Raw genomic sequence first — 18,612 nt, 5'->3', positions numbered from 1 at the left:
GTCTAGAAGAAAGAAAATTAGGTTAACCAAAGTTAAACTCATAAAAAATTGAGCATTAATTAAATATCTGTGGTCTATGTTTCTCTTTGATCATAATTTCTCCCAATTTATAGACCTCTTTGATACCTGATTAATCCTTGTCAAAGATGCAGTTAACAATGATTATTACTGTGTATTAGGTTTTGCCTGGGCCCTGAAGAAACTATCCTAAATCACCAGCTATGATTGTCACTTGATTTCCTCACAGAGAACAATCAGAACTCCTTGTCTTAAGTGGCTTGGGATGTGAAACTAGTTAGTCTCTTAGATACTGTTAGAGGACCCTACAGAGCCCATTGGTGAAAGTTTGGAAAACACTGGGCTTCTTAAAATTGATTCTTGTAGTGCTTCAGGAAAGATCACTGAACCAAAAGGATAATGGTGTTTCTGGTTCTGTTGTTAGTGTTCTCCATGGAAACATTGCTGAAGTTTCTGGACTCAATTTCCTTCCCCATGTGTGAATGTCACTGAAAATATCCAACTCCACTCTATCCCCATGTAACTTCAGAAACTAAGCAAAATGAAGACTCAAAATTCATTTCAAATAATGAAAGGAATATATAACGTAGAATGGAAGTGGGAAAATACCTGGTTTAAATTCTGGAAAGTACCAACTATACAATTCTGGATAAGTTGCTTCATCTTGCTTCGTCTAATTTAATGCCCATCTCACAGGATGTTATGATGATTAATTTAATATCTTTGTATAACGTACAGTGTTATGTAATTTCTTCTTGTTTTTCTTGAGTAAATTCATATCCTTAAGCAACTCACGGTAAACAATAGTTAGTTACTTGCTTAAATTACTCTTATCTTCTATTATCAGCTGAATTGTGTCCTGCTGTAGTTGATATGTGGAAGTCTTAACCCCCAATACCTGGTAATATGACTGTATTTGGAGATAAGGCCCTTAAATAGGTAACTGAGGTCAAATGAGGTCAAATGGGTGGGCTCTAATCCAATGACTGGTGTCCTTATAAAAAGAAAATATTAGGACACAGACATGCACAGAGAGAAGACCATGTGAAGACAAAAGGAAAACATGGCATCTACAAACCCAGAAGAGATACTTGAGAAGAAATCAATCCTGCTGACACCTTATGTCAGATTTCTAGCCTCTAGACCTGTGAGTGAGTAAATTTCTGTTGTTTAACCTCCTCAGTCTCTGGTACTTTGTCGTGGCAGCTCTAGGAAACTAATACAACTTTTTATGGCCTCCTTGTCTCAAGTTGAAAGTTCAATATTTGGCATCATAGCTAGGAAACAAAAATATCATCTACATTCCTTGTTGTAGTCTTTCTTCCCCATTCTCATTGCTAGTAATTTCCATATTTGGGTCTGTTTGCTGTGCCTTGTAAACAGAGCGTTACGCTCATTTCTGGTCTTACTGCTAATATACAGTAAATGTGCAGATACTGAATAGATTTTGGAGAAGTGCAGCATATAGTTGGCACATGTGTGTATGTGTGTGTATTCATATAATTTATACTTTTTCTCTATTTTCTTCCTTTGGTGAGCTAAGATTCTCTGCTTTTGTGACTAGTACTCCTGAATACTAATCCCTGAATTTAATTCACCAAAAATTGCCAAAAATAATAATAATATGGGGAAAGAGAGAGTGATAGAGGGAGAACAAACAATCAGGCAAGGGCAGTACTGTGAATTATTAGGGTCTTATTAATAAGATTATATTAGTCTAGAGGAAATGACCGTAAATATCATCAGTGAGCCCAGTTGGTCTTTACTGACTGCTAGACATATCCCTGAGTTCTGTTCTTAGTCTCCAACTGTGTGATTACTACTGTCTGGAAGTATTATTTGAACAACTAAAGTCACTTAATGGAAAAGGAATATGTCTTTAGAGAATCAACAGTAAGTTTTCTATCTGATTACAAAGGAATGTTGACTGTCTGGAAACCTCAGTCATATTTGTAAGCAGGAAAGCATTGGCTATTAAAAGTGGATGATATAAAGAGATGAGCAGAAACTTTGGCGATAGGTATACCTGGATTTAATTCTCACTCCTACCGCTTGGCAGCTGGATAGCCTTAGGCAAGTTTCATACCTCCCTGAAATTCACTTAATTCAGTCTGTAAAATGGCATAATAACTTATTATAGCATCCTTTTAGGAATTTTAAATCAGTTATTGAAATAAAAGTACACAATATATAGACAAGTATGGATTCCTCAATAGGTGTTTGACCTTTCATTTCTCCAGTATCCCACCCGCATCAAATAAAGAAAAATACTTTTTAAAAGTTACGAATATTTCATTGTTCTAAAGTTAAAGCCATAAAAATAGAAATAATCAAATGGCCTATCATACCATTAGAAGAAAAAAAAAAGTGTTCATGAGAGTTCCATATTAGAATACAAATTTTCCTTAGGCACCTGTTTATGTATGCTATTCTGCTCTTTACAATAAATAATTAAACTTAAAAGACTTAATTCCTCACTTTTAAGACCTTATTAGTTTACAAATTACATATTGACCTATGCTACATTTTATACCGACCCATGCTAATGAATTCAATACAGAAAACAAAAAACACTGCACTCAAGCAAACTACATATATATATATATATATATATATATATATATATATATATATATTACCTAAATGCATTTATATCCTACCATATCTCATAAAGCATTGTGGTAACTCACCGGAATACAGACAATCAAATATAATGGCAAAAGCACTTAATATAAACAGGGCCAAGGAAACATAGAAGATGAAGAAAAGATGAGGGAAATGTGAACAGGAGGAAGTGTAATTAATCGAGTTGTATGTTTTGACCTTAAGATTCTCTGTGTGGGGACTTCCCTGGTGGCACAGTGGTTGGGAATCCTCCTGCCAGTGTAGGGGACATGGGTTCGGGCCCTGGTCTGGGAAGATCCCACATGCCGCGGAGCAACTAAGCCCGTGCGCCGCAACTACTGAGCCTGTGATCTAGGGCCACTGAGCCACAACTACTGAAGCCCGCGTGCCACAACTACTGAAACCCTAGCGCCTAGAGCCCGTGCTCCGCAACGAGAGAAGCCACAGCAATGAGGAGCCCGCACACCACAATGTAGAGTAGCCCCCACTCGCCCCAACTAGAGAAAGCCCATGTGCAGCAACAAAGACGCAACACAGCCAAAAATAAATAAATTTATTAAAAAAAAGATTCTCTGTGGATAAAACAACATGTAAATAATTGGTTACAAAGCCACATTATTTGAAGGTGCCAGACTGCACATTAACAGTCTGACACAAAGGGACAGCACAGGAAAACTATTCAAAGATAAAGATTTTTAAATCTTTGCAGTTTGAAACCTTTTAGAGCAAGTATAATGAGCTCGACACACATTTCAACACTCCACGTGTTAATCACATTTTCAAAGCATGTCTCAAAGTCATTGGAAATAGTTGCTGTCTCTGTCTCTGATATGTAAAACAGACCTGTGATGTGTAAAACTCAGGAGGTATTGATATCCACTTTTTGGCATCTGAACAGGAAACAAAGTTGTTTCGCAGTGATAATAAAGAATGAAGTAAATGCACCAGTCAAATAAAAGACAAAGTACTGAGGGAATGTATTAACAAAACGAATCCAACTAAATTCTGGTGACCTGGGGCCTACGATTGTACACACTCCATGGAAATACCCCAGCCTAAATACTGGCATAGGAGGAAGGGTACTGCTAAGCCCATCACAGTATAATCCTTTTAAATGTCCCTTTCAAGGTTGTCTCCACTCAATACTGAGCATAGGAAAACTTCCCATCAGGCAGAAACACTGGCTGCGCAATGATTGACCAAGAAATTAACACACTAATGAATAAATGATGCTAATTTATTTCTATCCCTGACAACGGGAAACAGCACACACTCTGTGTCAACGGTATGTCCTCTTTCCCACTTTTCTAAATGGTCAAATATGTTTTTCCCTTCATTGCTTTATATCATGTGTGGCAGGCATGATGGGAAATGGCTACCAATGGTTCTGTTATTGATTTCTACCTTCATTTCACTGTGGCTAAAGAAGATACTTTGTATGATTTCAGTTTCTTAAAAATGTATTGGTACTTGTATTGTGGCGTAACATATGGTCTTTCCTGGAGAATGTTCCACGTGTACTTGAGAAAAATGTGTATTCTGCTGTTGTTGAGTGGAGTGATCTATATATGGCTGTTAGGTTTAGTCGGTTAAATGTGTTATTCAGTCCCCCTACCTCTCTACTGATCTTCTGTCTAGATGTGTTATCCATTATTGAAAGCAAGGTATTGATCTCCAACTATTATTTTAGAACTATCTATTTCTTCCTTCAATTCTGTCAATGTCTGCTTCACTATTTGGGGGATGTTTGGTACATATATGTTTATAGTTGTTATATCTTCTTGATAGATTGAACTTGTTATCAACATATAGTGGCCTCCTTTTCCTCTTGTGATAGTTTTTGATTTAAAGCTTATTTTGTGTGATATTAATGTAGCCATCCCAGATCTATCTTCCTTCCTTCCTTCCTTCCTTCCTTCCTTTTTCTTTCTCTCTCTTTATTTCTTTTTGTTACTATTTGCATGGGATATTTTATTCTGTGCTTTAACTTTCAACCAACTTGTGTCTCTTGAAATCAAGTGAGTTTTTTGCGGACAGCATATACTTGGATTATGGATGTTTTTAAAGTCCATTCTGCCAATATTTATCTTTTTATTGGAGAGCTTAATCCACTCTTTTAAAAATTACTGATGAGGAAGAACTTAATTCTGTCTGTTTCCTGGTTGTTTTCTGTATGTCTTATGCATTTTTTGCCCCTCATTTACTCCATTACTGACTTCTTCTGTGCTTAGCCGATTTTGTTGTAGTGAACTCTTGATTCCTTTTTCATTTCTTTTTGCATATAGTCTATTGATATTTTCTTTGTGGTTATCGAGAAGATTACATTTACCCTTCTAAAGTTCAACCAATATCATTTGAATTGGAACCAACTTCAATAGCACACAGAAACTCTGTTCCTCTACAGTTCCATTCCTCCTCCTTACATTATTGTTGTCACAAATTACACCTTTATACTTTGTGAGCCCAATAACATGGATTTATGATTATTTTATGCATTTGTTTTTTCAATCATGTGAGAAATAAAAAGTAGAGTTACAAGCCAGTAGCACAATACTGGCTTTAGTATCTGCCCATTATTTATCTTTACTGGAGATTTCTATTTCTTTATACAGCTTCGAGTTGCTGTCTAGTGTCCTTTCATTTCAACCTGAAGGTTCAATTTAGCATTTGTCATAGGGCAGTGTTAGGAAGTTGTAAAACAAACGCCCTCAGCCTTTGTTCATCTGGGAATGTGTTAATTTCTCCCTAAGTTTTGAAACCAGTTTGGGCAAATATAGAATTCTTGGTGGACAGTTTTTTTCTTTCAGCACTTTGAATATGTCTGGCCTCTTGTTTCCGTGGTTTCAGATAGGAAATTAGCTATGAATCTTTTTGAGGATCCCTGCTTTGTAACAAATTTGTTTTTTCTTTCTCCCTTGGGAGAAAAGATTCTTTCTCTGTCTTTTGGCATCTGAGAGTTTGATCATACTGTTTCTTGTTGTGGGGTTCCTTGAGTTTCTCTTAGTCCTGAAATCAGGCAAAGATTTACAGCAACCAAACACATACTGAACCAGGGAAGAGGCAATTTGGAAATGGCAGGAAAGCTTTGTGGCATTTTTACTTGCCCTTGCCCCATCTACTGTTAGTGTAGTGATGGTCTTAAAGTGGTGGGGTCTTAACGCGGTGATAGTCTTAAAGTAGCAGCAGACCATTCCTAGTATGGGACCCTCAATCCTGCTTCAGGAGGGAGCAGAAGAGACCATACTCTCGGATTATTATGTGTATCTGTTCTAACCTGTCTGGGAGTTACCTGAAGGACTGACACAAGATGCTTATCTCTGTCTTAGCTAACCTGGAACACAGTCTGGGAAAGCATTGGTCATTGCTCAAAAAAAGTGCAAGGTGAACTAACAAAGCACAGATGGCTGGGGCAGAAGACTGTGCATTGAAATACAATAGACCACATAAGATGCAGGAGCAAACGTTGGGGGAGATTCTTTGGGAACTTAGAACATACAAAAAGTACACATGTGTCCAGAGAAATTAAGAAAGCCACATGCATACTCAAGATAAGATGCATGTTCTGAAAACACCAGAGGAGTCTCTAAGCTTTTACCATGGGCTGAGCCCTGAACTCAGTGCAGGTCAGCTAAATGTTGAAGGAGTGATCCAGCAATCTGCACAATGGGGAGAGGTGTGTGGTTTTGAGTGTGCATGTGGATGTGCTTGTGTATATTTGTTTTTGTTTGTCTTAGGTGCAGGAATTCAAGGACATCTCTGTCAAAACATTAGGTAAACATGAACTAAAGGAACAGAGACTTCAGTGCCTACATACGATAAGGAGTACACTCATTGCAAAACTAGTTTGGAAAGGTCCCTAAACAAACAGACTGCTACAGCCTTCAACAATCCAAAGCCCAGAAAACCCTGGGAAAGTGGGAGAATCTGATTTCCATAGACACCACATTATAATATTTGAAAGCCAAATGTTCAACCAAAAAACTCACAAGGTATACAAAGACATGGAAAAGTATGGTCCATTTAAGAAAACAAATTAATTGATGAAACCATCCCTAAGGAAGCCCAGACTTTTCTCCATTGCATATTCTTGCCTCCTTTGTCATAGATTCTTTGACCATAAGTGCATGGGTTTCTTTCTGGGCTCTCTATTCTGTTCCAGTGATGGATGTTTTTGTGCCGGTACCATACTGTTTTGATTACTGTAGGTTTGTAGCACAGTCTGAAGCCAGGGAGCATGATTCCTCCAGTTGTGTTCTTCTTTCTCAAGACTGTTTTAGCTATTCAGGATCTTTTGTGTTTCCATACAAACTTTAAAATTATTTGTTCTAGGTCTGTGGAAAATGCCCTTGATATGTTGATACAGACTGCATTGAATCCGTAGATGTCCTTGGGTATGATGGTCATTTTAACAATATTAATTCTTCCAATCCGTGACCATGGTATATCTTTCCAGCTGTTTGTGTCATCTTTCATTTCTTTTATGCGTGTCATATAGTTTCCTGGGTACAGGTCTTTTACCTCCTTAGGCAGGTTTATTCTTATGTATTTTATTCTTTTTTATGTGATTGTAAATGGGATTGTTTCCTTAATTTCTCTTTTTGATAGTTCACTGTGAGTGTATAGAAATACAAAATTTATATATAGAAATCTAGTGTATCCTGCAAATTTACCAAGTTCATGTTTGAGCTCGAATAGTTTTTTGATGGTGTCTTTCAGATTTTCTATGTATCATGCCATCTGCCAACAGTGACAGTTTTACTTTTTCCTTTCCATTTTGGAGCCCTTTTATTTATTTATTTTTTCTTGTCTGATTGCTGTGGCTAGGATTTCCAAAACTCTGTTCAATAAAAGTGGTGAGAGTGGGCATCCTTGTCTTGTTCCTGATCTTAGGGGAAATGCTTTCAGCTTTTCACTGTTGAGTATGTTAGCTATGGGCTTGTCATATATGGCCTTTATTATGTTGAGGTATGTTCCCTCTATGCCCACTTTCTGGAGAGTTTTTACCATGAATGGATATTGAATTTTTTCAAAAGCTTTTTCTGCATCTATTGAGATGATCGTATGGTTTTTAGTCTTCAATTTGTTACTGTGATGATAAGAGACCTAAGACAGCTACAGAGGCTAAGTGACCTTTCCTTCCCTGAATGGGTAGGTATCCTTGTTCTGCCTTCTAACTGAGTTAGTATCTGAGTAAACAACTGCCAGGTGTCATTTAGTTCACAATACACTGCTGTGGCAATATAGAAATGAATTTGCCTAAGTCATTTGGCTTTTCTCAATTATAGTAAATGAATATACTGAATGAATACTTCAACGTAAGGAAATGTTCTTAAAAATATATTAATGTAGGCAACTTCAGTGGAGAACTGAAAACAAAACAAAACATTCAGGTAAAGGGCTGAAATAAAAGTACACTCAGCTGTATCCAGTTTCCTCTTGTAAATCTCTCTTTTTAATTTGAGTGGACAGTCACTTGAGAATATCTGACTTGGGGCTAAGGAAATCTAAGCCTTCTTGGCCACACTGTATTCTCCTATGTCATTTACTAAAGACACCAGGTGGGCTGCTGAAAAAAGAGTGGGAAAAATCAATCCCTCACATCCAAAGGACGGCTCTTGAAAATATGTGTGTTGTTGTAGTTATTTTGCTCTTCTGCCCTCAGAAGTTCTAATCTTAACCTTAGCCCCTCATGGAGAGAGACTTTGTAAACCAATTCCCACATTACTCATATGTGACCGTTGAAAAAGAGAAACCCAGCTCCTTCCCTGTGCTTTCAACCAGTTATCTTCTTCAAAAATCTGTTTGGATTGTGATACCTTAATCTTGCCTGGAAAGGGACTTATGGGAAGGTTCTTATGGTTTGAAAGTTTGGTGCCAGTATCTGCAAAGAAAGAAGAAAGATGTGTTTATGAAACATCCCAATAGTGAAGGTGTGTGAAAGCAACTTTTGAAAAAGTTAATCTGTCAGAGTTTTGCCGTATTATTACATTTTATTTTATTCATTGAAAATAAATAATTATCAATGAATCCTTTCTAGATTTTCTAGTTTCCCAAAGTTCCCTGTATTCACATTCTAAGAGGAAAAATGGTATTTTAAGTCACTGCTCTCCACCTTATATTATTTATAATCACTCCTCGTGACTTCTTCCTTCCAAGAAACGTGATCCTGAGAAGTGTCCTTTGTTTGTCTTTGTGGAATAAGTGATGAGGATGCATCCTGGAGACCTGTGAGATGTTCAACTTACGGCATAATGAAACTAGGATGGAGAGTTCTGGAAAGATCTGGAAAGGTGGCTGGTAGAGTGTGGCCAGATGTGGGAGAAGAGAGACGTACAGAGAGAGGGAGAGGAAATTTTCAGAGGGAGAAAATGAAACAAATAATTAAATGTTTTGTTGTGTGGTGTGGGATGCAAGCCTTCCTCTCCCCCTTTCCTTCACAATGTCTTTGTTAAAGACTGTGTTTTTCATTAGTTTTACTAAGATAGGATTTGCCGTTTTGTTTGGATACTGAGAATGGACCCATGGAAACAGTTATATTTGGGTTATCTCTGACTGTCTTTAATGAAGAACATAAATATGGGCCCCACTATCTATGCACATGCTATCAGCATGCCTTTTTTCTTCTCTGTTCATATATCTAAGTCCTCTTCTTTCTTTAAGGTCAATCTCAAATCTCATCTGAAATGTACATTTATTGATAGATTCAACCCATAATGAACTGTCCCTTCTTTGTCCTCCTTAGGCTCTGATTATTTATAAAAACTCATTTTTGAACTTAGAGACTGTCCAATATGATATATTAGTTATTTCACCAGCAGATGTTATATCCTCAACACAATTATACACTTTTGTGGGGCTGGGATCATACATTCTGTAATTTTTCTCAGTACTTACACTTACTTTGATAAAAAGCACATTCATTCATCTAAACATCATTTATTGGGTGTTAATTAAATATCTCAACTCAGTAAATATTGTTTGAATAAATGCATGCATGAATGAGGGAGTATGCAATAGGTAGCCTAATGTACCGCCCAATGTGAGAAAACCAAAAACATAAACACAAAAGCAAGCCAAAAAGTGGACCAGGACTTTCTGTAAAATATCCTGCTTTTTGTTGGATGATGCCATGAAAATCAAGATGCTCCTGAAAGGTCTTAATAGCTGACCAAGAATAGTAAACAATTGAAATTCTCTCAGGCTTCTTCAACCCTATCTCTGGACACATTTAAACCTCTCCGGAATGGTATTAAAAGAAGAGATTAATAAAACTTTTAGATGAGTTGATAAATCTCTAAAGATTTAAGTCTTCATTGCCTCCTAGGTTTTCTCTATTTTGGGTTTCCAAAAGATTTCAATAAACCACAGGATAATTAAAAATTAGACATTATCTTTCTTACCTTGATGTTTTTTGATGGTAAACACCTTTTTATTGTCTCCATAGTGCTGCCCAATTTCCACCAGTACAGTACTTAAGTGAATTTTGCTCTGGATGGTGGGATATATAAGATGTAAACGAATTGTTTGTATATGTTTTAGAATTCTTCAAAAGGGCCTGGCCATGGAAATGCATTGAATATTACTTAAATAACTAAAGTAACTTCCTGAGAATTATTATTCTATTCTGGTTAGGATATATCTGCTCTGGTTTGTTAAAATTTCCCTTTAGAGTGGTTTTAATTTTGTTTCTGATAGGGTCCTAGGATTTATTGCCACACCCATCCTGCATCTGTTTTTCTTTGAATTACTCTCCTTGCAGTTTCTGATTCATACAGGGCCTTACAGGTTAGTGACAACCTGGCCATCACAACGCTGGGAAGGACAGGCCTACTTTTCAGAGGTGTTGATGTTTTCTGTACCTGAAGGTTTTCAAGAGATATCAATCTTCCTCACCACCGCCCTTGGCCCTCTTAATGGACTAAGCAGTTCCTCATGAAATTTCTGTGGGATATCTGTACCAACTTCTCAATATTGTTGCATCCTGAGTCTAAATTCCTGTCCTCAAGGTAATGTTAGATTTCTAGCTCCAGCCCCTATTTACATAAGGCCTATACTAAGGAACGGAACCCACAGACATCAGTCCGCTCTTCTTTCTCTGGATTTAATTTCTCTGTTACTTTCTGAAACATGCAGGTGTTCCTTTCTTTCTTTTAATCTCAGCTATGTGCTTTTAACTTTTTCAAAATTGACCCAGAATTTACATCTGTCTCCAGTAAGAGTACATTAAATTGAGCTTAGTCTGCTATTCTACTGGCATATTTGAGATCCAGATAATTTGCTAGTTAACTGGATTCAATGACTTGTATATTTCAGGCATCTAAAAATCACCATGTTCCAAATTTCCCTCCTTATAGTTAGTAATTTTCTTGGGAATCTGGATGAGATTGAATGGAATAAAGTTAGTGAGTGGCCCAGGAATGCCTGAAAGTTTGTTTGTCAGAGTGGCCAGGGAAAGTTAAGCAAGGAAGAAAAGCAAATGAAAAACAGAATCCCATTATTATGGCTGAGTTTACTCCCAGGATTCCATGCAGAGCTCTCTGTAGAGCTGGGTTGGGTTATAACTTATGCCAGAGCTCTACGTGGGGCTACACCATCTCATGCCAAGCTCTCAGTTCTGGGCTCACGTCATCTCTGGTCCACTCTGTGGAGTGGAAACTTTGGAGGAATGGCCAATGTGTTCCGCAGCGTAGGAAGAGGGAACTTGTGAATGTGACTTTCTAAATTGTGGAGGAACTAACCACTGTAAATGTGCCTTGAACTATGTTGTTTAATTTGACCAGTCAGATCAATGACTTTCCCCTTGAATGAAATGCTGCTACGTATATGAGCAGAAAAACAAAACTGGTATAAGGAACAGATAGCTAGTGGGAAGCAGCCGCATAGCACAGGGAGATGCGTTCTGTGCTTTGTGACCACCTAGAGGGGTGGGATAGGGAGGGTGGGAGGGAGGGAGATGCAAGAGGGAGGAGATATGGGGACATATGTGTAACTGACTTACTTTGTTATAAAGCAGAAACTAACACACCATTGTAAAGCAATTATACTCCAATAAAGATGTTAAAAAAAAAACTGGTATAAGGAGATGGAGAGACTGGGAGTCTTATTTTCCCACCAATTAACTTTGCCTCTGACCATGACCTTCCCTTTGAGTCTCCTAAACCTTGGGGATGATCGCAGCCCCTTGGGTTGGGTGACGGCAACCCCATCTTCACTAGAACCTCTATAGTTAACTTTGATTTTTCCCACTCCGTCTATCCATCCCATGTATGCAGTCAGACATTTGATCTTGGACTTTTCCTGACAAAATATGCTTGAATATAACCAGTTCTTTTCACCCCCACTGCTACTGCTCTTGTCACTGCCTTAACTAGGGCTTTATCTTTAAGTTCTTTATATAAATATATAAATATCTATATATAAATATAATATACAAAAAAATATATTAATTCTGATGATTTTAAACTCTTTTCTTGAGAAAGACTTTTCCTGATAAAGATACACAATATCTTATATAAATATTTTTGTATTATCTGTTCTTTTCTTAGAATTTTAGCCATATGATTCTATCTCTTGGTTTGTCTAGAAGTTTTTGATTGAATGCTGGCTATTTTATTTGGCTTTTTGTTGTTTTTCTCAGTGGAAACGTTGTTTTGCTTCAAAATATTTTATTCTACCGAGAAGTAGCAAATCTTCAAATTACAATTTTTTAAATGCTTTCAAATATCAATACTATAGGTGTCACAAAATCTAGAAAAATGACATTTAAAAATTAACTACTGCCAGATGTGTCTCTATAAAACTTTTCCCCCACTCTTTTAGCTATGTATTCTTTAACTGCCTCCTCATACGACAGTTTATGTATTTTCGAAATCAAATTTTAAGAAATAAACTTTGTAGTGTATAGACATAGATTTCTTGTAACATGGTTGATTAGAATTTGCTTCTAGTTATTAATAGTTTAGAAAAGTTTATTTCAGCTTCAGAATTTATTACTGTTAATGTCACATTAATTTCCATTGTTAACTTTTGAGAAAACCTCTAAGGATTACTTCCTCATAAATATTTACTATTATAAATGCATTACTGATTTCAGTACTGCTATAGGTTTGTGCATTACAGGGATTCTGATAAAATACTCATTCACACCATTCCATTACACACATTGTTCATGGAGTACATTCATTTATTTATTTATTTATTTATTTTTGGCTGTGTTGGGTCTTCGGTGCTGTGCGCAGGCAGGCTTTCTCTACTTGCACGGAGTGGGGGCTACTCTTCGTTGCGGTGCACAGGCTTCTCATTGCGGTGGCTTCTCTTGTTGCAGAGCACGGGCGCTAGGCACGGAGGCTTCAGTAGTTGTGGCTCGCAGGCTCAGTAGTCGTGGCTCACGGGCTCTAGAGCGCAGGTTCCGTAGTTGTGGCACACCGGCTTAGTTGCTCCGTGGCATGTGGGATCTCCCCAGACCAGGGCTCGAACCCTTGTCCCCTGCATTGGCAGGTGGCTTCTTAACGACGGCGCCATCAGGGAAGCCCCTGGAGTATATTCTTGACAAAAGAAAATTTCCGTTTTGACTAAGCATTGATGAAAACTGAATCTTTGACTTATCTTTCACATGCCTGATGATTGAAATAATTTTCCACAGAATAGCTTCTGGTTTTGTACTTTTCAGTTCTTTTTTTCTTCTTCAAACGCACATGCTTTGAGAGCTGTGAAGTGCAAGACATGGCTATATTGTAAGGTGGTTTTTGTCCTTATGCTTCTGTGTCTTGTGCTAGTTAAGTCAGTAGAGTAGTCAGTATGAGTACTGGAAGTTATTCCTGTAATGGGATAGTATATAGTCAATTACATATGGTGGTGTCTGAAAATCACATAATAGCCTCACTTAAAACATCTCCTTAGGGCTTCCCTGGTGGCGCAGTGGTTGAGAGTCCACCTGCCAATGCAGGGGGCACGGGTTCGTGCCCCGGTCCAGGAAGATCCCACATGCCGCGGAGCGACTAGGCCCGTGAGCCATGGCCGCTGAGCCTGTGCGTCCAGAGCCTGTGCTCCACAACGGGAGAGGTCACAACAGTGAGAGGGCCGCGTACCACAGAACAAAAGAAAATCTCCTTAGCCAGATTTCAAAAAAGCCTGTGGCCATTCCAATATGATCCAACATAGCGGAATATGATAGAAGGAAAATTGGCAAAGAAAGAGACGCTGGTCTTACCTGATGGAAGTGAAAATATCTCACTTTTGACAATTTTGCAAAAACCTATAATTCCATGAATTAATTTCTAGGGTTCTTCATAGGACCTAAAAAGGAACCCATAGAGTTGTGGAACAACCATAGAAGCTTCTGTGATGAGAAGCCCAGGCACCGCAACAAACAGTAGCCCCCGCTCGCCGCAACTGGAGAAAGTCTACACGCAGCATTGAACACCCAATGCAGCGAAAATAAAAATAAATAAATAAAAATAAATAAATTTATTTTTAAAAAAGTAATACTCTGGTTTGAGGCATGAGAAGAGAAATTAGCTAATCCTTTCAGAACTTTTAAAATATCAAACTCAGTCTCTAAGATTTTAGCATTATATACAACATCGATTACTTATTAGTGGTTTGGGAAGGCCAATTTAAAATTTTCTGATCTTACTGTATTGAAATTCACGGCCCTAATGTTTTCCACATTGACTATATGAATGATGAAGTAAAGTCAATCATGTATTTCCTTTCCGACTGGGCAGAAAACAAAATTTTGAAAAGTGTTTGGACTACTGACTTTTGATTTCTTCTAAGGCAAGTGTATAGGTAATTTTTATTCCCTGATTAGGAGAAAAATGGTGGAAGAGGGCAGGGTTAAGAATTAAGATTTCAAGAGCGTGAGAGTTAGACGACCAACCAGAGTTCCTAAGTTTCGGTGCCTGTAACTGTCGCCGCCGCTTAAGCCTGCCAAAGCAGTGGTATGGCTGCTGCCCTCGTATTTGCTACCTCTAGAAACATTCTTGCCAGTAGTGGCGGCAGCGGCACTCAATTACCCCCTTTTCTCACTCTCTGCAGACCCTCCAGATGGCGTCTTCTGTGGGCAACGTGGCCGACAGCACAGAACCAACGAAACGTATGCTTTCCTTCCAAGGGTTAGCTGAGTTGGCACATCGAGAATATCAGGCAGGAGATTTTGAGGCAGCTGAGAGACACTACATGCAGCTGTGGAGACAAGAGCCAGACAATATTGGAGTACTTTTATTACTTTCATCTCTACACTTCCAGTGTCGAAGGCTGGACAGATCTGCCCACTTTAGTACTCTGGCAATTAAACAGAACCCTCTTCTGGCAGAAGCCTATTCGAATTCGGGGAATGTGTACAAGGAAAGAGGGCAGTTGCAGGAAGCAATTGAGCATTACCGGCATGCATTGCATCTCAAGCCAGATTTCATCGATGGTTATATTAACCTGGCAGCCGCTTTGGTAGCAGCAGGCGACATGGAAGGGGCAGTACAAGCTTACGTCTCTGCTCTTCAGTGCAATCCTGATTTGTACTGTGTTCGCAGTGACCTGGGGAACCTGCTCAAAGCCCTGGGTCGCTTGGAAGGAGCCAAGGCATGTTATTTGAAAGCAATGGAGACGCAACTGAACTTTGCAGTAGCTTGGAGTAATCTTGGCTGTGTTTTCAATGCACAAGGGGAGATTTGGCTTGCAATTCATCACTTTGAAAAGGCTGTCACCCTTGACCCCAATTTTCTGGATGCTTATATCAATTTAGGAAATGTCTTGCAAGAGGCACGGATTTTTGACAGAGCTGTGGCAGCTTACCTTTGTGCCCTAAGCTTGAGCCCAAATCATGCAGTGGTACATGCCAACCTGGCTTGTGTATACTATGAGCAAGGCCTGATAGATCTGGCAATAGACACCTACAGGCGAGCTATTGAATTGCAACCACATTTCCCTGATGCTTACTGCAACCTAGCCAACGCTCTGGAAGAGAAGGGCAGTGTTGCCGAAGCAGAAGATTGTTATAATACAGCTCTGCGGCTGTGTCCCACCCATGCAGACTCTCTGAATAACCTAGCCAATATCAACGGAGACCAGAGAAATTCTGAAGAGGCAGTTCGCTTGTATTGTAAAGCATTAGAAGTCTTCCCAGAGTTTGCTGTTGCCCATTCAAATTTAGCAAGTGTATTGCAGCAGCAGGGAAAACTGCAGGAAGCTCTGATGCATTATAAGGAGGCTGTTCGAATCAGTCCTACCTTTGCTGATGCCTACTGTAACATGGGAAACACTCTAAAGGAGATGCAGGATGTTCAGGGAGCCTTGCAGTGTTATACTCATGCCATTCAGATTAACCCTGCACTTGCGGATGCCCACAGCAATCTGGCTTCCATTCACAAGTATTCAGGGAATATTCCAGAAGCAATTGCTTCTTATCGCACTGCTCTGAAGCTTGAACCTGATTTTCCTGACGCTTATTGTGATTTGGCTCATTGCCTGCAGATTGTCTGTGATTGGACAGACTATGATGAGCGAATGAAGAAGTTGGTCAGCATTGTGGCTGACCAGCTGGAGAAGAATAGGTTGCCTTCTGTGCAGCCTCATCATAGTATGCTCTGTCCTCTTTCTCATGGCTTCAGGAAGGCTATTGCTGAGAGCCATGGGAACCTCTGCTTGGATGAGATCAGTGTCCTTCACAAACCACCGTACGAACATCCAAAAGACTTGAAGCTCAGTGATGGTCGACTGCGTGTAGGATACGTGAGTTCTGACTTTGGGAATCATCCTACTTCTCATCTTATGCAGTCTATTCCAGGCATGCACAATCCTGATAAATTTGAGGTATTCTGTTATGCCCTGAGCCCAGATGATGGCACAAACTTCCGAGCGAAGGTGATGGCAGAAGCCCATCATTTCATTGATCTTTCTCAGATTCCATGCAATGGGAAAGCAGCTGATCGCATCCATCAAGATGGTATACACATCCTTGTAAATATGAATGGTTATACCAGGGGTGCTCGAAATGAACTCTTTGCTCTCAGGCCAGCTCCTATTCAGGCAATGTGGCTGGGCTACCCTGGGACCGGTGGCGTGCTTTTCATGGATTATATCATCACTGATCAGGAAACTTCACCTGCTGAAGTTGCTGAGCAGTATTCTGAGAAACTGGCTTATATGCCCCATACTTTCTTTATTGGTGATCATGCTAATATGTTCCCTCACCTGAAGAAGAAAGCAGTCATCGATTTGAAGTCCAATGGGCACATTTATGACAATCGGATTGTGCTGAATGGCATCGACCTCAAAGCATTTCTTGATAGTCTCCCAGATGTGCAGATTGTCAAGACGAAATGTCCTGATGGAGGAGACAACGCAGACAGCAGTAATACAGCTCTTAATATGCCTGTCATTCCTATGAATACTATTGCAGAGGCAGTTATTGAAATGATTAACAGAGGACAAATTCAGATAACAATTAATGGATTCAGTCTTAGCAATGGACTGGCAACTACCCAGATCAACATTAAGGCTGCCACTGGAGAGGAGGTTCCCCGTACCATTATTGTAACCACACGTTCTCAGTACGGGTTACCGGAAGATGCCATTGTGTACTGTAACTTTAATCAGTTATATAACATTGACCCATCTACTTTGCAGATGTGGGCAAATATTCTGAAGCGTGTTCCCAATAGTGTACTGTGGCTGTTGCGTTTTCCAGCAGTAGGAGAACCTAATATTCAACAGTACGCACAAAATATGGGCCTTCCCCAGAACCGTATCATTTTTTCACCTGTTGCTCCTAAAGAGGAACATGTTCGGAGAGGCCAGCTGGCTGATGTCTGCTTGGACACTCCACTCTGTAATGGACACACCACAGGGATGGATGTCCTTTGGTCAGGGACACCCGTGGTGACTATGCCAGGAGAGACTCTTGCTTCCCGAGTTGCAGCTTCCCAGCTCACTTGTTTAGGCTGTCGTGAGCTTATTGCTAAAAATAGACAAGAATATGAAGACATAGCTGTGAAACTGGGAACTGATCTAGAACACCTGAAGAAAATTCGTGGCAAAGTCTGGAAGCAGAGAACATCTAGCCCTCTGTTCAACACCAAACAATACACGATGGACCTAGAGCGGCTCTATCTACAGATGTGGGAGCATTACGCAGCTGGCAACAGACCTGACCACATGATTAAGCCTGTTGAAGTCACTGAGTCGGCCTAAATAAGGACTGTGTGCACAGGAGAATTACCCTGTACCTGAGCCTCAACCTTCTGGGGGAAAGGGAACTACTTTTTCCTTATCTGTACAATACCATGTTGCAGATGGGTGACAGACAATGATAAGAAACAGCACAGCCAGACTTGCTTCCTGCATGATCATGATCACGATAGGGAGAGACACAAGAGATGGGAAACTGCTGTTCCACAAGGAGCCTCCATAGAATTTTGCAGCAGCCAGGTGTCTGGAAGGTCTGGAAGGTAAGTGTGGAAAGTCTGATCTCCCTTGGTCTTCCACGGGATGGATGGTTAGTGTGGAAGGGAGATAGAGATTGCCCAGCCGTTTTGTGATTATCATGGATTGATTGAGTCTTCTGGATTAATATTTTTCTTTATATTTTGGGTATTGGAGCTTTTAAAAATGTTTGGTTTCAGGTATTTTTATTCATGTGAAGTGTATATGATTCTCTTGAGATAAGGTTTTAAGCTAAAATATTCCTTGTTTTAGTTTCTGAACTCTACAGATAAATGGGGATTTTGCTGGTGTAGATTTTTATAGGTTTTATAAACCACTTGAGTCTATATCAGTCATTTCAGTTTCTGACATAATGTTTGGAACTATCAGTACTTTGTTGGTTTATAGATGATGGCTTAAATTCTTTTCCTGGTCCGTTTCCTTCTTCCCGTCCCCCCACTTTAAAAATTCTCCTGTAACTTGGCTAACAAAAAACCAAGTCTGATTCACAACCTCCCAGAGCGTTTCTCTTAAACGCATCATCTGGTG

The 18,612-nt window shown here is 39.4% G+C and overlaps 1 protein-coding gene across 1 annotated transcript; it reads left to right on the top strand.

The window, feature by feature from the left end:
• The first annotated feature begins 14,691 nt into the window (after window positions 1-14,691).
• On the top strand, window positions 14,692-17,948 carry LOC132517304 (UDP-N-acetylglucosamine--peptide N-acetylglucosaminyltransferase 110 kDa subunit-like). The gene has a single exon (XM_060144226.1). It carries the CDS (start codon window positions 14,692-14,694, stop codon window positions 17,830-17,832), a length of 3,141 nt encoding a protein of 1,046 aa, XP_060000209.1. The 3' UTR covers window positions 17,833-17,948.
• The last annotated feature ends 664 nt before the right edge of the window (window positions 17,949-18,612 follow it).

Source organism: Lagenorhynchus albirostris, chromosome 3 (assembly GCF_949774975.1).
Source record: "Lagenorhynchus albirostris chromosome 3, mLagAlb1.1, whole genome shotgun sequence".
In the NCBI taxonomy this organism is placed as follows: Eukaryota; Metazoa; Chordata; class Mammalia; order Artiodactyla; family Delphinidae; genus Lagenorhynchus; species Lagenorhynchus albirostris.
The sequence above is the reverse complement of the archived record's forward strand: the minus strand, read 5'-3'. Positions and strand labels throughout refer to the sequence as shown.